Source organism: Gracilinanus agilis, chromosome 3 (genome assembly GCF_016433145.1).
Source record: "Gracilinanus agilis isolate LMUSP501 chromosome 3, AgileGrace, whole genome shotgun sequence".
Lineage (NCBI taxonomy): Eukaryota > Metazoa > Chordata > Mammalia > Didelphimorphia > Didelphidae > Gracilinanus > Gracilinanus agilis.
In genome coordinates this window covers 217,414,878-217,442,040 of record NC_058132.1, presented here as the reverse complement: position 1 = coordinate 217,442,040, position 27,163 = coordinate 217,414,878, and the positions used below count along the sequence as shown (strand labels likewise).

Here is a 27,163-nt window from a genome sequence, read left to right as displayed (position 1 = left end):
CATCAAAGAAGGAACAGACAGAGTCCAAATGCAGATTGAAACATACCATCCTTTATTTCCCCCATAAATTTTTCTCTAGTATAAGCAATATGTGTCTTGTTTCACAACAAAATGAACACGGAATGTTTTATATGATAATATATATACAACCTATATCATACTACCTGTTTTCTTTAGGGATTGGGTGGGAGGGAGAGGGAGAGCGTGGATTACAAAATGTTAAAAAATTAATGTTAAAAATTATATTGGCATGTAATCTGGAAAAATATATATCATAAAAATTATGTTCTGTATGTAATCACCCCCTGTGAGATATAGTTGTTATATATCTACCAGCACACCCCTGGTCACACTCCTCTTTAATATCTTGAGCAGACTGTTCCTACTCTTAATATTAAGTTACATTTGGCCATCTGCTCTTTATTTCTGATAAAGTATTTTCATATAAAAATAACAGAAGCTGAATTTTTGATAGCACCTTATGGTTTGCAAAGCATGTTAAATTTGTGATTTCATTTAGTGCAATGAGAATCTAATAAAAACAATATCTCCCATTTTTATAGTGCTTTTCAGGTGTGCAAAGTGTTTTAGACATATTACCTTATTTGATCCACAAAAAAGCCAGTGTGCTACATACTATTATCTCCATTTTACAGATGAGGAATCTGAAATTCAGAAAAGTTAAGCACCAAACAGCTCCTCTACAGTAGAAGTCTGCAAATGTAGGGTTTCCTGACTCCAAGGTCAGTGCACTATCTATTCTACCATTTTGCCCCTCTAGCCATCAGATGGTAAAAGCTCCTTAGGAGTAGGGATTAATTTTTGCTTCTTTTTGTATCTCCAGAAGTTACCACAGTGCCTGGTACAAAGTTGGCACTTAATCAATGTTTATTGATTTTTTGATAGATAGATACATAGATACATAGATAGGCAGATAAAATCAAGGAATCCTGGAGAAAAAGAAGTCATCTGTGCAACCCCTAATAAACAGCAATCTTCTCTTTCACATACAAGGCAGGATAGTTGTCCAGCTTTTGTTTGAAGAGAGAGAAGTACACTTCCATAGAGCGCCTCTTTCTGCTTATGGCTAGCTCTAATTGTTCATGTGCCCTTTCTCCTCATATCAAGCCTAGATTTGCCTCTCTTCAACTTTTATTGATTTATTCTAGTTCTGATTGGCTGGTCCCTAATTCCTCCAAGGTCAATTGGAACAAAGCTAATGTCATCATCAATGTAACAATTCTTTGAATACATGAAAATATATATTATATCATCTCTCCAAGGTTTCTATTTTGTAGGTTAAACATCCATAGTCTTTCATATGCCATACTCTCATAGACTCTTCTCCACTTTGGGTGGCCCTCCTGTGGACATGCTCCAACTTATCAATGGCTTTTCTGTCCTTAATTTGCTTCAATTCTATGGCATTCTACAAAGAAAGCATTGATAGGAGTAAGTTTAAGCTTGGGGTAAAGAAAAACTTCCTAAGAGTGAAAAGGTGAAAAGGAAGACAACCTTAGAAAGTAATGAATTACCCTTCACTGCAGGTCATTGAGAATGGTTAACATTGTTAAGAGGATTTTTGTTCAGGTACAGTTTGGACCCTTCAGCTTCTGTGAATCAAGGAAATATCCTGTAAGGACAACTTCCAGACTTACACAATGCTAACTGGAAGCAATACTTGCAAAATTTTGTGGCTCAGCTTTATTCCTTCCACAGGAAAAGTTGTGAAAGACCATTCTTAAGTTGAAGAGGTGGATATCAATGGAAACTGACATCTGTACACAATATTTAGGGAAATTTTCCCTTTGTTTAAATAAACTCTGTCTATAGATTAATTCCAGGAGAACACGTCAACCAAGGACAGAAACAATAAGTCACGGTGATGGGAGCATCAGCTCCCAAAGTTGAAGGATTTCCTGCTGTGTATCTGAAATGTCTGCATCACTGGGTACTCAGATGAATGACAGTGATGTAAAGGCATTGATGACAGAGAAGTCAGAGGTTTCTTTTAGCCTTGACACACCCCAAAAGGGATATGAGAGAGAGGAAACCAATACTGTTAACACTGCTGCTCATTTCCTTCCCTGTGGTGTTTCTCTGTTGACTGCTCAACAATTTTCTCAGTCACTTCTTCCAAGTCCATTGTCAAGATCCAGCTGTGAAACAGTTGTACCAAATGGGCTGTGTAAGGATGAAGCTTGCTTTTATATGTATGGTACCCTTAAATTTTTAGAGACAGATAATCAGGATGTTAAAAATAAATTATTTCTATGACTATATATTCAACGTAGCATACTACAGCCTCCTCCTCACAGTAGCTCTGCTACTCATACTTTTTCCTCCTGGAGGTACCTGGGTACTTATAAAGGGTCTTAGGAGGAAAGAAGTTGGTCCTAAAGGTTTCCTATTTTCCCTCTCACACTCCACTCCTCCTAGAAATCTTCATAAACCTTTGGGATTTGGGGCTGAAGGGAAGAGAGGAATGACTGCCTAGATTTGAAATATTTGGGGAGATATTATGAGCCTCAGTTTCCTCCTTTGTAAGAAAAGGGAATCTATGACTTTTAAAGACCCTTCCAGTTCTATGATGTGATGAAATATATGTATATATAGTCACGGTGATGGTGGGATTCATCAGTTCCCAAAGTTGAAGGATTTCCTGCTGTAAATCTGAAATGTCTGCATCACTGAGTACTCTGATGAATGACAGTGATGTAAAGGCATTGATGACACAGAAGTCAGAGTTTTCTTTTAGCCTTGACACACCCCAAAAGGGACATTAGAGAAAGGAAAACATATATATGTATATACATATATGGAGAGAGAGAGAGAGAGAGAGAGAGAGAGAGAGAGAGAGAGCGAGCTCTATATAAATCAGAACACGTTAACCAACCAATTTCATCATCTGATCTATGATCTGAAATGCTCTGTATTTTGATTCTAAGTACTGTAGTCCCAGAGGACTTCTGAATACTTAAATGTGGTGATGGTCTCTATAGCATACTTGAAGCAGATTAATTACCTCAAAGCTATCCACCGATTGTGATAGAATGAACTTAATGCAAAATCAATAGAACCAATTCAGTGCTTTTCTTTAGACTGGGAAAATCTGATGCCTTTAGTGATATTTGGAGACTATTTGGAAGCAATCAGATAATTTAAAGAGGTTTTTGTTTCATTTTGTTTTCTGGGATAGCCCATCTCATTGTCCTAATAATCTGGCTGCATTTATTTAGCTAAATAAATTTAGCATTTATTTTATCCTAAGATAAAATAGGATTTTATAACTAGGATAAAGGTTATTTCAGAATGTTTACTAATGTGATGCTTTATTTTGTGATTAGCAATATCTTAAATTCTTTATACAATTTACCAAAGCTAATTAAAAACAAAAAATGAATTGTTCTTTTGAGTGAGAGAGAGAGAGAGAGAGAGAGAGAGAGTGTGTGTGTGTGTGTGTATGTGTGTGTGTGTGTTTTAGCATATCTATCATGTTTAAGTAAGAACTCAGATATAGAACTTTTTTCTTTTGGCTACTGCCCAACCACTGACTGAAGCCTAGGAAAGAGCCCAGGTGGCATCAAATCAGAAATGTCAAAGCTTCTGGCTTGAAGATACAGGCCTCAGCTTCTTTCTTTATTAATCTGAATTTATTTTTAACTCTTTGTTCTATTTGAAGCAGCTGCCAATTCCTAGAGTAGGGAAGAAAAGGAGGGTGTGACCTCTTCAGAACCATCACCAGAGGGCGTCTGTGTAGCAACCTGAGTAATCAACACCTTTATTGTCAATCAGGAGGCAGAAAAGGAATATCCAAATGTCTCATGATGTTTTCTGCAGTGAATACAACTTATTTTTTAAAACATTTCCCTTCTATTCTAGAGGTCTTTAAGAATAAGAAGCTCCTTCCCCATTTCTTTCTCATGAAAAAGAGGTATACAAAATACTAAAGACTAAATATTTAGCTTACTTTAGAAGAGGATATGGGGACATTCCCACAAAATTTTACAAAAGCAAATATATTCCTCCCCTGTTTTACATCAATTTCATCTTTTTAAAAAACCCTTACTTCTGTCTTTATAACAACTCTAAGACAGAAAGGTGAAAGCTATGCAAATAGGGTTATAGGACTTGTCCACAGTCACACAGCTAGGAAGTACCTAAAACCAGATTTGTGTCCAGTTCCTTTTGATTCCAAAGCTGGCATTCTATTCACTGTGCCTCCTAGCTGCCCCAAATCAATTTCATCCTAACATGGTGAGGCTTAATGGGAGAACAGTGTTGAATTTAGAGTCAGAAGCACCTGGATTCACGTCCTGGCACAGATACTTAGTTGTGTATGCCTGGTCAGGTCATTTAACTTCTTTGTGTCTTAATTTCTTTCTGAGTAAAATAAGGGGGCTATATTCAATGTTCCAAGTTCTCTTCTGGCTCTAAATCTATGATCCTTTGGGCAAAGCAAAACTGCTGAGGCAGAGGTGAGGGATAATTTGTTTTGGAGCTGGTACCTCCATATGATTTTCAAGAGAACCCCTCAAATATGAAGTTTTGTCTTGTTTTTTTAACTTGAGTCTGTTATCCTTTGAATCAAATCCTTTAAAATTCTACCAATTAGCATATAGATATTTCTCTACAAATAGCCTAAATTGTACATGGAAAATTCTCAAGATCTTAGTCTAGGAGAGTCAATATTTTTCACTCTTTTGTAATGACTAGATTTGTCTAAAGTTTTGCACCACAAAAGTTGAACTTTATTTCATTCAAAATATATAATTCTGAAAAGTTGCATATAAATAACATTTTTAAGGATACATTTTGCCATTAGCTTATGTTATAATATCAGGATTGCCTTACCTTTGTTCCCTGTCTTAATTAGCAGTGGCACGAACCACTTTGATTCCTTTGACCTGAAAATCACTTAGTGGTATGTTATATGACACTTGAATTCACTGCAGGGCTTCCATTTAAAGGCATCCTACAGTTAATGGTTTTTATAAAACTAAGAACTCTTTTATGAGCAGAATCACTCTCATTCCTCCCTCCTTTTTATTTGCTATAGAATTTATTCCCTTATTTAAATTGGGGTAATGCCTATGATTTGTTGTAGTTTTAGAATGGAGGCTCTCCACATCATAAGCAAATTTCCTTTTCTATTGTCCACCATAAGTAGGGCAATGTTGCTCTAATATCAATAGCCATGATGCCTGGCCATGCTGGTATTTAATCATGGGATATGGAAACTGGACTTACCATCACAGCAGGATTTTTCACAGTAATACATGGGGTAGTAGCTCTCAGGGCTCCACTAATGCCATGGTAGTATTTAAAACATATTTTTATTTCCGCTGTAAAACAATACAAGAACACAATCAATCACCTAAAGAAATGTTTGTTCGCATCAAATCACTAGAATTAAATATGGGTTTGAAACCAAACTAAGACTCCAATAGTCCTGCTCAGTTTGAATGTTTCATTTCCAAAAGCCAAATCAGATGGCAACAAATTGTTCTGCTTCCTGTTTCCTTTTCTATCTTGACAGCATCTCTGAAATTTTGATAATAATGCTTCACACCCATGTTGTATAGGAGATGTATTCAATTCAACTTAGACAACCCTTAAAGAAACTTTCTGCATATAATTCAATGTACCAGTTGCTTAGAATTGAATTGAAAAATGGTAAGTGATAGCATCTTTTCCTGAAAGGTGTTTATAGTCTAAATAAATAAATCACTAGTGTACTCTCTGAGCCTCAGATTTCAAATCTGTAAAATGAGAGCCTCTGTAGAAAGAGTACTTACTAGCTCTAGAGCAGTGGTTCCCAAACTTTTTTGGCCTACCGCCCCCTTTCCAGAAAAAATATTACTTAGCCCCCTGGAAATTAATTTTTTAAATTTTAATAGCAATTAATAGGAAAGATAAATGCACCTGTGGCCATCACCGTCCCCCTAGATCACTGCAGCACCCACCGGGGGTGGCACCCACTTTGGGAATCACTGCTCTAGAGTCAGAGACCTAGATTAAATTTTGCCTCGAATGTGTGAAACCTTGAGCAACTTGTTTAACATCCCCAGGCGTGGAGATTAAAATTGATATACAAAATACTAAATATTATATTTATCAATGTTTTATTAATAATAAACTAACAGAGACCTAACTAAAAGGTTCCTAACCAGCACACTCCCAGGAACAAAAGAGAAAAAGGGAGGAGTTACGGCCAAATATAAAACAATAATGTGACCATGCAAATGTGGAGGCGCAGGAGGGATTAAAGGGAATTTGGGGAAATCTAAGGGACTTATGGGGAATGGAGTCCAAGGTTCAAAACCTCCATCTATACACAGGTCTGTTTTCTCAGCTTCTAAAATGATGAAGTTGGCCTCTGAGGTCCTTTCTAGGTCTAGAATTATTAAAAATCCAGGATTTATGATTACATGAATAAAGATATATATCAAAAATAATATGTAAAATGGAATAGAGAAAAAAATCAGGTTTAATCAACCAATGAGAAAGCTACTGATTATTTGAACAAGAATAAACCAGTAAAAACAGTTTAGCTCTCTCTTTTAGTTGTTAGTATACTCATTAACATATCTTTGATTTTTTCCCTAATTCTTGATATGATTTCCTAATGTTACTCTTGAAAATATGACGGTATAACTGAAATCACTTGAGGCAGGACTCACTTTTTTTTTGCATGTACTTTATAATAGCAACCAATTAAGAATAGCCAGGAAAGACAGGTTAAATAACAAAGTTTGAAAAGGTAAGTAACTTTTATATGTGTTGTCCTAAGTCTCTAGATCTTTGAAAAATGTAGCCCATTCAATTATACACACACACATAACATATGTACATATAAATATATATATATATGCATATATTTTGCTTTTGTTTTTCCCAGGCACATTTCCCAGCTAGTCAATAAAGGTATAATTTATAGAAATATCAGATTTACTAAATGAAAATTAATAGTGACACAGATTTTTTAAATGCTTATTGAGATTGTGTGTGATTTTTAAATTGTTGTGAAGCAAATCTAGATTTAATGATTTCTCTCACACTGTGAAGAAAGATATTTCAATAAATTTCTCTAGGCAAATGTCAATTTCTACTTTTCATGAAAATTCCTTTGTAACAGACTAATTCTGGAATCAACATAATCCTTTAAAATGGGATTTTACCATGCTAGATTATGATTTAACTTAAAACGTTCAACAGAATTTATATTCTTTTATTTTAGGATATTTATGACAGAATTACAACCCCTATAGCGTCATTTAAAGTTGCCTTAAGAACAAACTTGATACTTTAAGAATTAAGCTCTCTTTTAAAAGGATTTAGTATTTAACAAATTCTCTTCATCTACAGCTTAAACAGATAAATAAGATTCCAGTGGGTCCAAAACATGTTTCCAAGCATCTAATTCATTTACAATGCTATGATTGGTACCATGCAGCTTTTGCCTTTCATCAGAAGACTTTAATGGATCAATATAGTTCTGGATCTCTATTAAACTCTTAAAAAATAAGGCTTTCTATAAATATCTTCAATCCATAAAAAGGATTAAATAAATACAAAAGCTAATTACCTTTCTGGGAACCTATAATCTGAACAAGATCAAAAGACATGAATAGAGAGTGTGAGCAAAGGTAATTCTTTCTATCATAAGAATTTCTCTTAGAACAATTGCTTTAGAACCATTGAGGTATAATTGCTGTATGTATTCCTTTTTTGCCATTGTACTTTTATATAGGGAAACTGATTAATGAAAAGTAAATGAGACTTGGAGGGAAAAGAGGCAAGAATTTATTAAGAGCGGTATGCTTTCTCTACCTAACTCCAGGAGATTATTTAAGAAATTTGCCCAAAATACTACAGGCAATAAGCTGCAGAGCTAAGATTCAAACCCAGCGAGGTTTTTAGATTCAAAATCCAGTGCTCTTTCCATTGTATAATGCTGAAAAAGAATAGATTTAACTGAAAAACTATACTGAAAAAGCAACTATTAAGTACTCTAATTAGTCTATGTGGATGATAAATTATTAACTAATTACTTTAAGTGGTTTTTCAAAGAATTAATGGTTTTTAAATAAGGGGTTTAATAAATCAATGGATGGTATAAATATAAAATAGCCTTATTCTGGTTGATCAATATAGGATGAGCTTTTTATATAATTTGGCCTTCAATGACATTATTACTGTACTTGCAATAATAAAAAGTGAAGAACAAGGCATAATTTTTTAATGAGAGGGACACAATAAAATTCACGTGAATACAGGTTACAGGGGGTTTTGTTTTGCTACACTAAAGTGATTGTTATTTACTCTAAAAGTACAATCTAGTTTCTCTCTTATAAAAATGATGACTGGGCTGCATTAACACCTCTCTAAGCTCCAGGCTATCAGGGAGAATAAAATGTTCCTTAAAAAAAAAAAGATCAGATGAAAAGATTCATTGAGAAAGTAATAAAATGAATCTAAAGGAGAAAGTAAATCTGACATGTCAAAAAGGTTGAGGTTGAGGGTTGAAGAAAGTGACAGAGTGGAAAGAGAAAGGAAAATGAAACAATTAGATCTAAGAAACAGATATCAGCCTCTTCTTGAAGGGTTGGACCTTGAGTAGGGGAGATCCTCAAAGAAGGCTCTGTTATAGTTGGGATTTCTTATAGGTATGGAATGATCTGGATGGTAGTGGGGTCCTTTTTAGCCTTCGGTTCTGTTATTCTATGACAAATACACAGATGCTATTATGTGTGAGGTCATCTAATAAAGAGAAGAGTTAGAAAAAATGAAGAGTAATTGTAGAAACTTCCCTCTTCAGGGACGCAGAGGCAGCTATTTGTCAAAGAACATTAAAAAGAGAGAAAGAGATATGCCATTTTCCACAGGCAGGTGTCCAGGATCAAATGAAGAAACCCGATATTTCTAAAACTGATTATTAGGCAGCTAGGTGGTGCAAGGGACATAGTATAGCACTTGGAGTCAGGAAGACCTGAATTTGTATTTTTCCTCAGACACTTAATAGCTGTGTAACTATGAACAAGGCACTTAACTTTTCTGTGCCTTTCCTCATTGGTAAATGATTTCCTCATTGGTAAAATGGGGGTGATAGCTCTTATTTTACAGGATTGTTGTTAAAATCAAATGAGTTAGCATATGCAAAATGCTTTGTAAATTTTAAAGGGTTATATACATGCTAGCTATTCCTATTGTTATTGTTGTTACTGTTATTGTGGCTGCTGCTGCTGCTACTCTCAGTACTCCCAGTACTCTTCTTCTTCTTCTTCTTCCTCCTCCTCCTCCTCCTCCTCCTCCTCCTCCTCCTACTACTACTACTAATAATAATAATAATAAATACCAATACTAATACTATTACTGTTATTATAGAAATAGAAAGCATTGAGTAAAATTATTAATTCTAGGGCAAGAAACTGACATTTTCATTTCTGATAACCAACAGACATCAAGGGCTTCTGACAGAATCAGAGCTAGGAATTTTTGTGCCAAGGGAAGGAAATACAAACCCTTCCGGGGAGGCATCTTCACCTGGAAGACACCATCCCTTAGTGAGAGACAGAGATCTCCTGATTACCATGAGGTTGCTGATGAACATGAGACTGCTTACATCCTATAGCAAGGCTCCTTAATTTTTGTGTGTGAAATGGACCCCTTGGGCAGTGTGGTGAATGAAGCCCATGGACTCCTCAGTATAATGTTTTTAATGCATAAAATCAAACACATAGGATTACAAAGGAAACTAATTATTTGGAAATACAGTAATCAAAAAGAGTTTTTTGAGTTAACAGAACTTTGTAGGATTGATACACAGTACCTATTAAAATTAATTATTCCTGATAACTAGGTTATCAAGTTATCAGCTTGGCATCTAAGAAACCTAATTACTGGGCAGTGGATTGGATTGGCAACCCTTGAAGCAAAGAGAGAGATGGTATCGGAGAGGAAAATTAAAGGATTAAAGCCTGCTGCTACATTGTTCTTGTGTAAAAAAAATGGATAGATGTGGGTTAGATGAAAATATCATAAGGTGAACTAGAAACTGTTTTATTATTAAACCTACAAAGAAGTCATTAATATCATCTTGGAAGAAGGACTCCAGTAGAGTACCCCAAGGATGTGTGTTTGGTTGTCTGTGATTTATCCAAATCATTGGGGGGAAATAAAGGATATGTTTCAACGGTATGATATGGCAGCTAATAAAACTAATATGGTCTTTAGTTGCAGAAGAGAAAGAAGTATTGTGTCCAAGACTAGATAGGAGATAGTTAAAAGTTAAAAGAAGCAAATTTAGACATCGTAAAGTAAAGCTTAGGAGGCAGTGAGCTCTTGCCTTCATTCATGATCTTAAAGCAAAGACTGAATCATTTGATGGGTGTGTTATAGAAGAGATTCATATTAGTTATAGGTTGGACGAGATGACTTCTCTTCTACTCTTAAGATTCTATGATTCACAGTTGCTATAAATTAATTTTAGACAATATAAGTGATATAAACAGGTATTTGTGCCCTACTAAATTATACATGTGATAGCTAAATTGTTCAAATATTTGTCTATTGAAAGTATCAAATGACCATATTCAAAAATAGGCTCCATGTACAGTGGAATTTACACTAGTCAAAGTTATTTTCTCCATATTCAATAAAGTATGTCAACTCTGTTCTTTATATAGTAAGATGATATCAGTGAACTCCTATCAAGTGAATAGCACTTTTTATATTTATAAGAGCAGAGAAAAGTTCATACTAACTTATCTGTACCCTCACCTAGCTACCCTTTTTGACCAAAAGCATGCATTTTACATTCACATCTCCGTTGGCCAGACTTAGAAGCACCTTCTGAGGTTATAAAACAAAGCAAAACTACCAGTCCCATGAGAAAGGGGGTGCTAAATGTACAATTCTAGCCTTATCAGTCCCTAGAAGAGATAACCAGAAGTCAAAGAACCTTAGGTGCCCCAAAGATAAAATGTTATAGAGAGAGAACAGCAAACAAGGAGGCCAATTTGGTTATAATGGAGAGTTCATGAAAGACAGCCATGAGCAATAAGCCTAGAAAGTCGGGCTGGGGCCAGACTGTGAACATCTTTTAGGTCTCTGCATTTCATTTGCAAGGAATCTGGGAATCACTAGAGCCTCCTGAACAGGGATATAACAGCATCAGGCACGTGCCTTTGGGATATCAATCCAGTAGCTATGTAAAGAATGGACTCGATTTTAGTTTCTGTGCTGCGAAAGCAAGCACTAAAGAATGGACCAGAGTGAGGAAAGACTGGGTAAAGGGTGATGAATTAGGAGGTTATTTTATTATAGACAAGAAAAGTAAGGTTGTGGTGAATCAGGGAAAAAAACAGCAGAAAGAAGAGAGATATAGGGATAGATTCAAAAATACTTGACAAATGTCTGAATATAGGAGTAGGGGTGAGGAAAAAGGAAAAGTCAAAGATGACACCAAGGCTATGATTCTTTAAAGTATAAGCTCCTTGAGAGCAAGGACTGTCTTTTGCCTTTCTTTGTATCTCTAAGCTTAGCAGAGTGTTTGGGCTTTTGATAAATGTATGCTGACTGACCAACTGAACTTAGATGATTACGAGGGTGGCTCCCTCATTCCTGCAAAAGAAACAGCTAAAAGAGGAAGACAGTTGGACTTAAGGAAGTTGGGGTGAAGAGAGACTGAGTTCTATTTTGGACATGTTCGCTTTCAGATGTTTATGTCATATCCAGTTGGAAATGTCCAATATGGGATGAAAGCTTGGGAGAGAGACTAGGGCTGGATATATAATCATAGAATTTTCTGCTCAAAGAATTATAGTTGAATATTTGGGTTCTGATGAGATTGCCGAGAGAGAGAATGTGTATAGAGAAAGAGCAATGAATCAAGGATACATTTCTGTAGTATAGATATGACAAACATGGGATCCATGGGCTGCACGAGGTGCACAATACTTCCAAGTGCAGCCCAAAATAATGAAATTGGGAAATAGTGAACAAAATAAATAAAAACACAATAAAACATGGATTATATAACATCTTAAAACCAAGTCAATATGCAGTTCAAATGATCCTTCCTTATGATTTGGCAGCCTCCATTTCCATTTGAGTTTGATACCACTATGGTAATATGTCACACACATCATGGATGAGGCATGATGACGTTGACTATTAAATAAGGGGATAAAGCTACTTGGCCCCTAAGGCCTCTTCCATCTCTGATCCTATTATGCAGCAAAGGAGTCCAAGAGGGAATGGCAGAGCAGAAAGGAAAATAAGAAAGAACTGTCATGAAAACCCAGAGGGGAGAAAGTATCATGTAAGAGAGAATGTAATGTCAAATGCTGCAAAAAAAAATCAAGAAGGATTAAGACTGAGAAAATATTATTATATTTGGCAATTAAGATATCATGTATTACCTTGTAGAGAGCAATTGCAGTTATATAATGACACCTGAAAGCCAAATTTCAAGGTTTGAAAAATGAGTGAGAAGAGAGGACACAATGACTATTTTCTTCTGAGAAACTTGGCTGTAAAGGGGGAAAGAATAGTAGCTTGAGGGGACATCTAGGTCAAGTGAGCATATTTTAAAAATAAGAGAGACTGGCATTTTCTAGGCAAGGAATAAATGGCTTGGGAGAAACTAAAAATTATGGAGAGAGAGGGGATGGTTGTGGTGGCAAGCTACCAGAGAAGATAGGAATAAACAGGTTCAAGACGATGAAAGGGGAATGGTCTTGGCAAGTAGTGCCTGCCACCTTTTTCTTTGAGACTAGAGCATGGAATAGAGGAGTCTAAATCAAAAGATCATTGATTTAGAGTTGTAAGGAACCTTACAGATTGTCTATTCCAACTCTCCTTTTTATAGATGAGGAAAATGAGGTCCAGAAAGAGTGATTTGCTCAAGATCACACTGGTAGAAAGTTACAGAACTCAGACTTAAACCCATTTTCTATAATTCCAAATCCAGGAATTTTCCCCCAACTGTAACAACTTCCCAGTGAAGCATAACATCAAAGGACTTTGATATGTATAATATGGGAGACGTTAAGCTCAAAAATCAAGTGAGATTAGGAAAAGTATTTTAATTAGTAAAAAAAATTACCTTGCTATAGTTGAGGCTAAATTGAGATTATAAAACAAAGTTTTGTAGGACTTAGCATAGATGTAATGCTTTTCTCTAGCACTATTCAGTAGCACAAATGTAATCCACTACCTCCTCCCCCATTTTATAGAGGTGGGTCAAAGAGGTTAGCAGATATCCCTAAGGCCATACAGGTAAAATGTGGCAGACAGGTATAAAACCAAAGTCCTTGGACTCCAAATTTAGTAAGTATAAAAAGCAGCTTACTTCAATATTCAACAAAAGCAGATATTCATGGGAAGACAAGCACATTAATATGCTTTTGGTGGAGTAATGGAGCACTTTGGATAACTGCTGAGCATTACGCAAGGAAAATGACTAATCTGACCATATCAATGATTTCACAACACCACCACCAAAAAAAGATTTAGTATAGTGCAAAATAGTGATAGTATCATGTTTCACTGCACTAAGAAATTGGGAAAAAATGTGTGCCTATCAATAGTAAATTCCTGAATAAACTATGATATATGACTGTAATGGAAACAGTTTTGTGCTGAAGTTGGCTCCTTACAACTTCAGTTAAATGCTGGTTCTGCCATGAACTAATTGTGTGACCTTGGACAAGTCATTTAACCATTTATCTTTTCTGGAAAATGAGGGGGTTAATAATAGGAGATCCCACAGTCTTATACATTCCCCTCACCTCTAGTTTGAGATAGATCATTCCTTCAATGCCAAGTAATATCAACAGATGCAAAGCTAAATAAGCAGAACCAGAAAAGCATTGTATACACTGACTACAATGACAAAAAAGAAAAGATTACTAAAAGGAAGCCCATAATAACAATAAGAATAAATAAGAAAACAATGGACAGATAATGAAATAAGCCTCTCTTCTCAGGGAGGAAGGCCGGTGACTACCAAGAGATGTAGAATGTAGTCAGATGTTGTCACTGTAATGAATGATTTTGCTTAATTCCTAATTTTTTTTGTCCTTAGGGTTATTCCCCCATAAATGACTGTAATATAAACACAAAACATCAATAAAACATTTTTATGAAAAGCCACCTTAAAAGTCTTTTCTCCTCCCTCCCTAACAAACTAAGAAACCCGGTGCTATAGTTAGCTGTATAACAGGGCATTGATTCTTTGATAATTTGCTAGGAGATATCCCTCTTAGCATTCAAGTTTTTTTCCCTATAGTGACATGTCTCCCAGTCTACTAGATCCTCTCAGACTTCAAAGGAATCTTATTCTGAATTTATTAGTATGAGAGGAGAAGTTTGTCCCCTGGCACAAACAGGAGCACAACTTTTTGATAATAATAGCTACCAATCTTTAGAGTCTCAGATGTGCTTTAATCCTAAATGGGAAAGTGGTTCATTCACATCACCCACTGCAAAAATAAATTGACTACTGAGGGGAAGGAGGGAAAGAAGAGAGAAGAAGCCAATCCACGAATTATAAACATCTGGTATCAAAACCATAAGACCCCTCTTCCTGGATACTAAAGAGCATTTCTCTCCTTACACAAAGCAATAAAGCCCTTATCTTAATGATGGGTGATTATCCTTTGAGAATCAAAGTTATACTTGAAGTTGGTTAAGGGATCAGGGAATGGAAAGAGATATGCAGGGTCACAAGACAAAAGGATAATAATGATAGCTATTTTTATAGCTATTTCTAAAACACTTTCGTTATAAAGAAAATTACATACATTATTTCCATCCATGTAAATCAACAGCTCCAATGGGAGACTTTTCCTTAGACACTCAGTTATTAGCATTCTCTCTTAATATTACTTAGGTTTAGTTTGTATATGCATTCCATTTCTTTATCTGTCACAGTACCGCCCAATAACAGGTAAGGTCCTGCCAGAAGGTATAACTCCTCTAATCCCACTCCAGGGGAAAGCTAAGTAAGGTTGGTGGGACACTTGAGCTTGGGAGTCCAGTAGAGCCCATTAGATGTCCTGACTAAGTCCAGGCACCAATAAGTGACCCTCTCTGAACAAGGGGTCACTAGGCTGCATATGCGTAGGTGGAGGTGGGTGGGCAATTGGCCTTATTTGGACAAGGAGTAGTTTAAAGCCTCTCTCTCAGTCCTTAGTGGGACTGATAAGCCAGGTAATGGAATAAGCTTATGTGAGATTGCTATATTTCTAACCTGGACAAGATAGAGAAACTCAATTTGGAGAAGAAAAAAAATGTCAACTTCTCTAAGAAAAGGTAGTTTTGTATCTTTGCCATCATATCCATAATGTGTGGTATGTATAGTTAGTGATAGATGTTCCCTGACTGGAACTAAGTGGAATTGAGCAAGAGCTATGGAATCCTACCTACATTTATTATGGTAGCAGGTGCCTAAGAGTAGGGGGCACACTTCAAATAATAATTATACTATAGGGGTGGGGGAGGTGGTCTTAAACCTATTTGTGTCAAAACCTTCTAGAAGATTTGTGAAGCCAGTGGACTCCTTCTCACAATGCTTTTAAATGCATAAGACAAAATACCTAGGAAGATTACAAAGGAAAGAAATGATTAAATATAAATTAAATCTATTTATAAACATAAATATATATAATAAAATAAATATTTAAAAAACATTGAAGTTTACAGGTCACAAGTTAAGAACTCCTGCTATATACCATAATAGATGTAAACAAAAAAGACATTTCTTAATGTGATGAAAAGAAGCAAAAGTTCCAGCATTCTTCTTCTGCTAAAATTAACAATGGGCTTTTTCATGAACAAAATCAAGGTAGCTCTGACCTAGAACCATTCCTCAATAAATAAACTGTCAAAGGATAGAATAAACGGTTCTTAAAAGAATGGCACACCAGAAATAATCATATGAAAAATTGCTCCAAAACACTAATCAAAGGGAAAAGGTAAATCAAAACAACTTCCCACTCAGTAAATTGACAAAAATGTAAAAAAATGGGAATAGTTGGTGCTAACAGTTTGCAAAAAGCCAGGCACACTAACACATTTTAGTGGAGCTAGGAATTAGTACAGCCATTCTTGAAAGTAATTTGGAAATTAGGCAAATAAAATGGGTAAAATGTCCTTGACCTTGACCCAGGGATTCCCCTGGGAGGTCAATGACAAAAATATTTATGTAAGCACTTTTTTTATGGTAGCAAAGAACTGGAAATAAAATAGATGTCCACTGATTAATGAATGACAAAAAAAATTCTGATGCTATAAGAAACAATCAATTTGAATATTATAGAAAAGTATAGGAAGAGATATGAACTAAGTAGGACCAGAAAAACAATATACAAAATAATAAGAATGTGAATTAAAGTACAGTTACAATAATAACCAAAAATGAAACTCAATCTTGGGCATTTATAATGGCCAAACTTTGCCCTGAAGAAGAGAGAAGAAAACATATTTTCCTCCCTTCCTTATAGAGGTGGGAAGCTATGGATGTAAAACACTGCATATATTGTTAGCTTTGATTGATAAATATGATTGATTTTGCTGAACTGCTTTGTTTCCCCCTTTTTTCTTTTCTTTGTTCTTTGGTAAAAAAGAAGGCTTTCTAAGGACCAAGAGAAGAGCTGTATTTGGGAGTTGACGATGATTAAAACAAGAATAACAAAGAAATTAAAAGCAAAAAAATAAATTAAAAACTTGTAGTAAGTGATACAGGAGAAAGTATAAAGGAGAAAGGAGAAAGGAAAGAACAGGCAAATATAGATCAGAAGTTTACATTTTAAACAGACACCCCTATTTGAAGGTCATTTTCATACTGACATTTAAAGAATTATGAAAAGTCAAGCCTTCTCCCAAAACACTTCCCCCACAACCTTGCCAAGATGCCAATCCCCCTTCATAGTCAATCTGCAATTTCAAACTATGAAAATCGCTCCTAAAGGATAATCACAGAGGTGGTCCCAGGACCCCAAGATCATGGAAGCAGGTCACAGGATCATGGGACATTGAGCTTCAAGAGACATTCAAGATGCTCTCATTTAGCACTCTCATTATACAGATAAAGTCCAAAGAGTAAATGAATTGCCCAAAGTCATGCAGGTAGAAAACAGCAAATTTGGGATATGAATCCAGACTCTCTAATTCCAAATCCAGTGCTCCTTCTGCTAGAGCAGACAACTCAGATGACCAGTTCTGAAAAGCCTTAGCCTTCCCCTATGGAAGGGACTACTGGTGAGGGCCACTATCCCATGGCAGAACCTTATATATTATTGGGATATATGACAGATAAAAAAAGAGAAAAGAAGGAGGGAGAGCCCTTATCCAAAGAGAGTGGGAGGGCTATTCCTGGATCCTGGAGTAGAGGTCCTGGGAGGATCTCTATTTTCTTGTCATTTAAAATGTTAGTGAATGGAAAGACCTCCAAGAATTGATGCAGAGCAAAAGGAACAGAACCAGGAGCACATTGTACGCAGTAACTGATACATAATGGCACAATCGAATGTAACAAACTTTTCTACTAGCATCAATGCAATGACTCAGGGCAATCCAAGGGAATTTACAAGAAAAAAACACTATTCACATCCAGAGAAAGAACTATGGGAGTAGAAACATAGAAGAAAAACATGATCGATCATGTGGTTCGATGGGGATATGATTGGGGTTTTGGTGATAAAAGATCACTCTATTTGCAAATATAAATAACATGGAAATAAGTTTTGAACAGTGATGCATGTATAACCCAGTGGAACTGCTTGTCAGCTCCAGGAGGGGGGAGGGAAGAAGAGAGGGAAAGAATATGAATCATGGAACCATGGAATAATTTATCATGTAATTTTTCCAATAAGTTCACCTGTTAACTAACATTTATTAAGCATCCACTATGTGCCAGGCACTGTGCTAAATCCTGGGGATACAAAGGAAAGCAAAAAATAGTACCTACTTTCAAGGAGCTCACCATCTAATTGGGGAGACAACAAGCAAAATCATCACACACAAAGAAAACATATACAGGATAAATTGGAAGGCAACCCAGAAGGAGGACTGAGAAAGGCTTTCTTGCAGAAGGTGGGACTTGGGCTTCAGCTTGAAGGAGGCTAAGGAAGCCAGAAAGTGGGAATGAGGAAGTAATCCAGGAAGCATATTGTTTCAGGCATGAGGGACAGCCAGTGAAAATACTTGTAAATCAACACTTTATAATTTATAGTCTGAGAAAGCTGCCTAGGACATTAAAGGATAAAGAGATTTGCCTAGCCAGTATGTGTCAGAGGCAAGTCATCAATGTTATTATTTTAAAAATACATCCTTATGTATTAAAATTTAAATTAGAAATGTTTTCTCATCCACACTGACCTTTCCCTGAATGGTCTTGCCATAAAGATACTCAGATCTTTTTCTTCAACTTAACTCATTGCTCTTAGGACTCAAGCATTAACTTTCAAATTTCAAAACATCTTTCACATGAAAGTCAAATGAAGCTTGCCTCCCTATGGGCCATACATAGTTTCTCTATTCATTTAAAAGAGGGAAAGAGCCACAAGATCCAAATAGCTAGTTATAAATTATTCTCAAACATGAATAATCCCTCAAAGTATACTCATTACATTTTTCATCTTTATGGTTCCTATTTAAAGCATCTTGGAGTCAGAGCTCCAAGCTGAGTATGAGTCATTTTAAATCTCATCCTTTGCAGAAAAGTGGTCAGGTACTACAAGTAATTTGCATGCTTTTAAAAACATACTTTAGTATGTTTTATAAGCCTGAATACATTCCCTTCTCTTTAGTGAAAGGCTCTATGTTTGAAATGGGATGATCGCTATTCTTTTAATATTTTCAAAAGAAAAAAACAAGAGAGAAATGGCAATGTTACTGTATGTATTCTATGTGACATAGTCCTGAAAAGTGGGAAAGTGAGAGTCCACTAGTCCACTGCAGAAAAGCTGAAGGAACAGTGGCAGAATGAAATCAAAAAGTATTTATTTAGTGCTTAGGAGTGGCAGAATTGATAACATGACGGGCTTAGAATTAAGAAGACTTGAGTTCCAATCCTCTAGCTGATTGATCCTAGGTGAGTCACTGAACACCACTTAACCTCAGTTTCTTCCTCTGTAAAATTGGAATGACAACAGCATCTGCCTTCCTGTTGTGATGATCAAATGATCATCACTTAAAGTACTTCATGAACTCCAAAGTTGCTATATAAATGCTAATATGTAAATACTAATATAAATGCTATAAAACAGCTAGGTGACTCAGTGGATTGACAGCTAAGCCTAAGAATGGAAGGTCCTGGGTTCAACACTTCCTAGCTGTGTGATCTTGCAGAAGTCACTTAACCCCAATTGCCTAATCCTTACCATTCTTCTGCCTTAGAACCAATACACAGTGTCAATCTAAGACAGAAAGCAAGTTTTTTTTTAAAAAAATGCTAATAGACTATATGCAAATCACTCTGCTAAGTGCTGGGGATACAAATAGAAAAATAAGACAGATCCTATTCTCCAGAAGGGAGTCACAGCCAAATAGGCAGCGACAAGTACATTGAGGAGGTTTCAGATGTGCAGTGGTCCTTCGATTTCAGAGGCAAAGGAAATAGAGGATTGGCTGTGGCTCACTGTTCATTCCCACAGGAGTGGCTCCCCATTTAATGGCCACAGGAGCAGGGCTATAAGAAGGGTCTGGGGTCCCTTGTCTGGAGACTAGGGTGAGAGGTGTTATCATGAAGTAAATAAGGTAATCTGAGTGGGTCAAGGAGACAATTTGGGTGTGAGGAAGGATAAAGGGGATATTAGGTGATTATAAGGTGATTGGAGGAGGAATGAAGATAAGGGAAGGTATATATGAGATAAAGGAAATGGGATATGTAGGAAAGGGCAGCTCAAACAGGTTTATTCCCAGAGACTTGAGACAGAGAATACAGGGAGGAAACTAGGGCCAATAAGAAATGTTTAAGTTTTGGTTGGAGGGTTTCTCTTGTTAGTTTCTAAATTCTCTTGAGGGAGGAGTCGTGAGGGCCCCTCCCTGCCAGTCAAACTGATGGCTGGAGGAAGTCTTGGGGAGGTATTTCCTGCCAAGATGGATGCCCCCAGTTCTCTCAAGAAATAAAAAGAAAATTATTCCCTCCCTCTTTAGCCCTTGCCTCAATCTTCGATACAATGATTCACCAGAGGCTTTGAGTAGGTAACAAGGGGATTTATTAATCTCAGGTTAGTCAGAGGGAAAGAGATTCAGGATTTTCTAACTGCTGCTAGGGAGAGGGGTGATGGTGGGGGATGGGTTGCGGAGAGGTTTAGACTGAGGGAGCCTGCTCTCCCAGTTGGGAGATTTGACTGCCTTTTAAGAAAGTTCTTATTAAATCACTAAACTAGGGGTAACTTATTTGAGGATACTCTACTTGTCTATAGAAACTAAAACCCACAATGTTCAATCACCAAGCCCTCCCTTCCACCCAGGGCCCAAAGGAAATTCAGGGGAAGGGAAAGGAATGTAGATGGAGAGATCAGGGAAAAGTCCAGAGAAATGAGATAGGTTTAAATTTCCCCAAGACAAATAAGCACAGGCCAAGGCTGAAGCAATTAGGCCAAAGCCAAGCTGAAAGGCCTCAGATAACAGGCTAAGCCAAAGCAAAGCCTCCAGCTACAGTGAAAGCCAGAAGAAAAAAGCCTCGTCGGTTGGAACTTCACCTCTATTTATAGCTTCGAGTTCTAACTGACTTTCTGAAGATTCTAAGACTTCTAACTGACTTTTTGTGACCATTAGAAACTACAGAAGCAAAAAGTTTCTGTTAGTCACCTTGCATTATAGAGGCTTAGGGAGGTGACTTTTATTTCTCAGGATCTTGGAAACCCAGGCCCAAGTTATCTGGGCTTTCTACCTCTGGAGAGTCCCCGGGCTCTCTCCACTGGATCTGAGGGAGGAAGTATCATTGGTTTGACCCACCTGTCAGGTACTACCTCCTACCTCCTGTGTCAAGATGCCAAATTCTATTGGGAATTACATTAGCAGTGAGAAAAAGAAAGACCTGAAATTTTAGTGGGGAGACTCACTTCTAGAAATAAATGGATGGAAGTTCCCTAGAACATAACCCTCCTGAATTCTCAAAATCCATTCCAAAGACCATAGCTAGAACCCACACGAGGCTGGCATTCAGACAATGCTGTTATCTGCAGAACCACTCCAGTTCTGATCAGTCCATTAATACTTTATGTCCATTATGTACTAGACATTCTGCTAGGTAATATATATTCAGATATAATCAGACATAGTGTGTGCTCTGAAGGAATTAAAGAGATATGTATAAATATTATATAATATGAAAAAATACCAACAATAAATGTGATAAATTATGTGCCAATCAGTCAATAAGTATTTAGGTGTCAAGCGCTAGCATACAAAGAAAAGCAAAAAAATTCCTGCCCTTGAGAAGCTCACATTTATAAAAGGACTTTTTTCTAGATTTCTTGTTTTATACTGTTCCCACTGCTTTTTTTTTATCTGATGTACCAATGCAATCTAAGGACAATTGGGCTTTTCCATTACCCACTCAGCTGAACTGTCTTTCAGGTGCTATGGCTCTCTATTAGAGAGCAGGATCACTGAAAACAGGGACTGTCTCACTTTTTCTATTTCTGTTCCCAGCACTTAGCACAGTGATTGGTACAAAATAAGTGCTCTCTGCCATTAAAGCATAGATCTTATTTGATTTTACAATGACTGCCTTACCTTCCTTTCTGGTCATATAGCTGTCTCATAAAGTACTTTGTGCCATTTTTCCTGCTTTATTCCTCACTGGTAACAGGTAGTCATTTATAAACCTTTCACGTTCCACTTCATTCTCCTTTGAGGGATCCAAAATTTTAATTCTCTGACTTATAATCATGGAGCAACTAGAAGATCAGTGATGTTTAAAAAAGTGGGGTTTTGTTTCAGGAAGAAGTTTAGAACATTGAAAGCACTTTACCATTCTTAAAGGTAATCCATCCTGTTCTCATTTTCATGATCAATTATGTATTTTGGATCATTGCTCACATGAATATCTGTCCCATGTTAGACATCTTCTTGGCAAATCCATTAAAATGTTTTAACTTTTTTTAAACTCCTACCTTCTGTCTTAGTAATAATTCTAAGACTGAAAAGTAGCAAGGGCTAAGCAATTAGGGTTGCCCAGGGTCACATAGCTAGAAAATGTCTAAGGCTAGATTTGAACTCAGGTCTTCCGGACTCCAGGGCTGGTACTCTATCCTCTGTAGTATTTAACTATCCTTTCTCCATTTAATTTTGTATCATAATCTAGACAAGAGGCCTTCTTTATCACTTTTCTTTTCTTCTGTAGATAGGTAAGTAAAAGTCTTTAGAATGATTTTCCCCTCCACTGGAACCGGATCTATGTTTTCATTGGTATAGGCAACTCCAGTGTTTCTATAAATTTAGGTCAGCATCTATTCTTCAGCTTACAGGCCTGGAATACTGAGAATTAAAATGACCTGTCCATAGTCACAAAGCCAATTTAGGTCATTGAAAGAACTTCAGCCTAGGTCTTCCTAACATCAAAGCTAGTTCTCTATTCAATACATTTCAATATCTCTCCATTTCATTCCTCATTTAACATTAATAATCAAAGGTTTGTCAAACAACATTATCTTTGTTGTTACATCTTTCAAGTAATCATATATGGTTTTCACACATGTATGGGAAATACCCTATTAGAAGAGAACTTCTATTCTTCTGGTTCAAATTCTTTTTCATAGTCAACAAACAAAAAGCACAAGAAATCTTGAATTTTCTGTATCCTTGATTCGATTGTGACTAAAGACAATGTCTCCTGTGGAATATTGTTTGATGAAGTTAACTATTTCCTTTGTCAAGAGCTCCTGTAATTGTTGTTATAAAGATTTTTAAAAGATAAAAAAGTAGGTATATTGATTAATAATTATGGACATTTTCTGTCACTTTGTAAATAGCTATATGTGTGCGTGTATTCTAAACATTTAAATCATCTACCCTTTCTAAAATCTTGTGAACTGAACTGTTAATGCCCTTAAACTTGTGGCTCCTTCAGTACAGATCTCCCCTGTGTTTATTTAGCCAAGTCCTTATTAAGCACATTAGGGGCTGTGCTACTTGTATTCAAATGTAGAAAATTCAGTTGTTATAGTATAAAGTTTGCAGTATTAATTTTCACAGCTCTTCTCCATTTTCATCTGTTAACTGTCCTCCTTCTGATTCTGATTTTAAATGTTTTATTAATGGTTCTCTCAGTTCTTTCTGTAAAATCTCTTTAAACTGGCTTTTTGCCTTTATTGCTTCCCCCTATTTCACAAGGTGAGATTGCACATTATCTTTCATCATACTCTTCTGTCAGATTTTACCAATGTGTTCATATTTTAAATTCATATTATCTTTAATCAGAGGGGCCCTTCACCACCTCCCATAACCTGATGTGGCCAGAACCTAAATCAGTTGCTTGACTGCTCATACTGCTTAAATATTCTAGGAATCACCAACTCTGTTTTTATCTGGCAAGACAGAAGACCAACAGGCCTTGCCATATGTCCTTCAATTATATGCCCTTAGAGACTTCAGCCTTTTTTTCTGATGTACTGAAGCAATTTAAAGACTACTGGACTTATCCATCAGTCCCAGAGTTGAACTGTCATTTAGGAGTTGTCCCCCTTAATTAGAATATAGATCATTAAAAACAAGGATTGTCTCATTTTTTCTATTTCTCTTCCCAGCTCTAAGTACAGTGATTGGCACAAAAAAAGTACTCAATAAATATTTTATCATTCATTCATTCATTTATACTCTCCCTCTATTTATTTGCTTTGGGTTGTTTCTAGGTTCTTTTCATTTGTGTCTTCATTGTAATGATTTATTTAGATCAGTTAAACATCTTTAGAAAATGCTATTTATTGCTGAAGTCTATTCTTTTGTTCATTCAGTAATCTCGAGAGATAAACTGTTTGTTTAAATAGGTCAGATTAGATTTGCCTTGATGGCTGGATGATCACTTGTCAAAAATGTTATAATTCCTTTTGGCCATTTTTGACAACTGATCATCCAGCCATCAAGATTTTCAAAAGTCAACTTTCAGATTCTGTGATTCTACAGTTTACATTATTCTCATTCTTTCTCTCCTTCCTAATTTGGCATTGCCATTGATCTTTACTCAACAGTTATTATTTATACACAGATGATGCAAAAATGACTACCAGATCAATAATTAGTCATTTTCTGTCTATTAAAAGACAGTCAATTTGACTTTTGTTATGTTATTTGATGCTTGTTATGTGCAGAGACTCCTAATTCTCTGGGAAGAAAATATTCATTATATCTCCATGAAAAATTTGTGGAGTCTGGGGTGGGGGGGGGCAGCTGGGTAGCTCAGTGGATTGAGAGTCAGGCCTAGAGACTAGGAGGTCCTAGGTTCAAATCTGGCCTCAGACACTTCCCAGCTGTGGTCACTTGACCCCCATTGCCCACCCTTACCACTCTTCCACCTATGAGCCAATACACAGAAGCTAAGGGTTTAAAATAAAAAATTTTAAAAAATTGTAGAGTCTACAAATTTCTGCTTATTTTCATTTATTACTCTTGAATCACATTTTCCAAAAAATTTTTCCTGTCCTGTCTTACGTTCATCAACCCCTAAAAGTGGTTACTTAGTATTAATGCATATGTTGATTTAATTTGGAAGGTCCTATTGAGTTCTTTGTAAAAATTTTCTGACTTCTTAAACTTTGTAACAGATATCGGTACATAGATCACAATTATCTTCCTAGATGTCCTAAAAGTTATTTGTATGAGTACTGCAATGGGAGATGACTATGAGTTTTATGAAATGGTATTTCTTTTTGTTTTTGAGTGGACAATAAAACTAACTCTGCCTACCACAAAAGATCCTGTGAATTATCCCATTTAGTTGCAACTTCTTGTCATCTGGTTTCATTAATGTCAGTATCACGATGGAAATGATTCATTAACTCTACTAGTACTTATTTCCACTGGAGCTAGAGCTCACATTTAGAATAGCAACAGTTAAATTCATATTTATCAACAATTCAAAGACTGATTTCTCTCATTCATCTCCTTTCCCCTCTTTTTGGCCACCTTCATTACAGTGAAGAAGTAAGCTACACAAGATGGAACACCATTTTGCATTTTTCTTTGTTTCACATGTTGCCACAACCAAGAAATTCATCAACAAGTAGCCAGACTATAGGTGATAAACCTCTCTAGAATTATCAAGGGTTGACATTTAGAAAGATGTCATATTTATATATGTGGCCAAGAGCATAGTTCAACACTTCTAGGATGGAACCTGATGGATCTCATGTTCCACTGGCAAAGCCTTTAAGGGTCACCTCTATACCATGATGAGATGCTGGGGTAGGGCTTTAAGAAGAATTCTGGTCATATTTTCAGTACTTAAAACAGTACCTGGCACATTGTAGGTTTACAATAAATGTTTGACTTAATTATTTATTAATTACAAAATTATTGCTTCTTTACTCTCTCTTAATTATTAGCTGTCATCACAACTATTTCTTTCTATACATTTTCTCTCCTGGAGTTCCCCAGTATTCCTAGGATATAAGAGTTTTGATGCCCTAAAAAAAGTTAGAAAATCAAATATTCAAACTATCTTTTCAATGTCTTCCTGTTTTAAAAAAAATGTCAATTTTAGAAATATGATAGGACTTTCCACAAATATGTAAACAAAGGCTGAATGACCACTTCTTGTGAATGTTTTGGAAAAAATAATCTTTCAACTATGGGATTCTCTGATTTGATAAAGATTAAAAGTAGTGATGTAGAAAATACTAAGAAAGTTATGAGACTTAAGTATACCATATTGCAAGTGGTTATAATATAACTTCTAAATAAAGAGTTTTTAGTTACTTGATTTGCTAATTTCTGTAATCAAAGGAACTGTGGTATAGTAAAAGGAGCACTAGATTAGAAAGCTGGTGCTTTGAAACAGAACTCATGAAGATTTTTTTTTAGTCCTGCCCCTTCTATTAATTAGATTGTAATATATATATATATATATATACACATATACATCACTTGGGCCTTGAGTTGCTCATTTACAAAAAGGAGCTGGTATAGATGATTTCCTTATGACATTAAAATTTCTATGACTTTGTTAGCACACAAAATTAAGAGATAATTACATATTTGTTTCTTTAAAATTCTATATTAAACAGCTAAATAATATTTAAATAATCTTAATAAACATATTATGCTTATTTAAATAGTACTGAAGAGCATTCATCAGAAAATAGAGCAAAATTATCATCAAAGTCAGCTGTGTATTTCTCTATCTTCATATAACATTTGACAGACATCCTGCATTGCATCTTCATTTACTTACGTTCCATAAAATAGGGCCCAGGTTCAATTCTCCAAACAATTTGGCCTTTTTGTGTCCCAGTCACACCTCGGTTCTTGGAATCCCAAAAATTGGCTGGAGAATTCTCATCTAGAAAAATCAAAGACAAAAATATCTCTTTAGCTGGAATTAAGATTGGCTCTCTTTTTCATAGATTAAAGTCTGATAAAATTTCTTAGGGGGGGTGAAGGAGGCATAAAGAGAGGAAAAACAACTGAGAAAAGATTGATTATAAAAGGTGCTAACTGCGTCCACTAGAAATTTATAAAATGGGCCCTCACAGCAGCAAGGCAATCTTTTTACATTTTCCTAAACAATTCACCACACTGACTTTTCCATACCTTTTCTTCCTTTCTTTAATCTCTGATCACTCGCCCTCTCCCTAATCTCTCATGAGAGAACCTTGCTGAATATTATGCTGAAAAAACTGAGGTCATTCATCAAGAGCTCCCTTTTTTCCCCTCTTCTTCATCTCATAGAACTGAAATGTCATCCTCCTCTTCTTCCTCCTCCATCCTTGTTTCACATAAAAATGTGGCCTTTCTTCTGATTTAGGCAGACCCTTGTACATGCATGAGCAATCCTTCCATTAAAGTCTTCTCCAACAGATTATCTCCTGAATACAGTGTCCCAAAAATCTTAGTGTGGCTTTTAACTATTAAAGCTCTTACTATTCTTCAATCTCTCCTTGTCTACTGGCTGCTTCTCTGTTTTCCTAAAAAGAAACCCATGTTT

General features: G+C 36.0%; 1 protein-coding gene across 1 annotated transcript in view; it reads right to left on the bottom strand.

Annotated features, from left to right (window-relative positions):
- The window catches only part of HECW2 (HECT, C2 and WW domain containing E3 ubiquitin protein ligase 2), a 289,847-nt gene that overhangs the window by 157,102 nt on the left and 105,582 nt on the right, over positions 1-27,163 (bottom strand). The window contains exons 2-3 of the mRNA XM_044669680.1: positions 26,411-26,518; positions 5,251-5,345 (exon numbers count right to left, since the gene is read on the bottom strand). Coding sequence (XP_044525615.1) covers positions 5,251-5,345; positions 26,411-26,518 — 203 coding nt within the window. The remainder of the gene's footprint in view (positions 1-5,250; positions 5,346-26,410; positions 26,519-27,163) is intronic.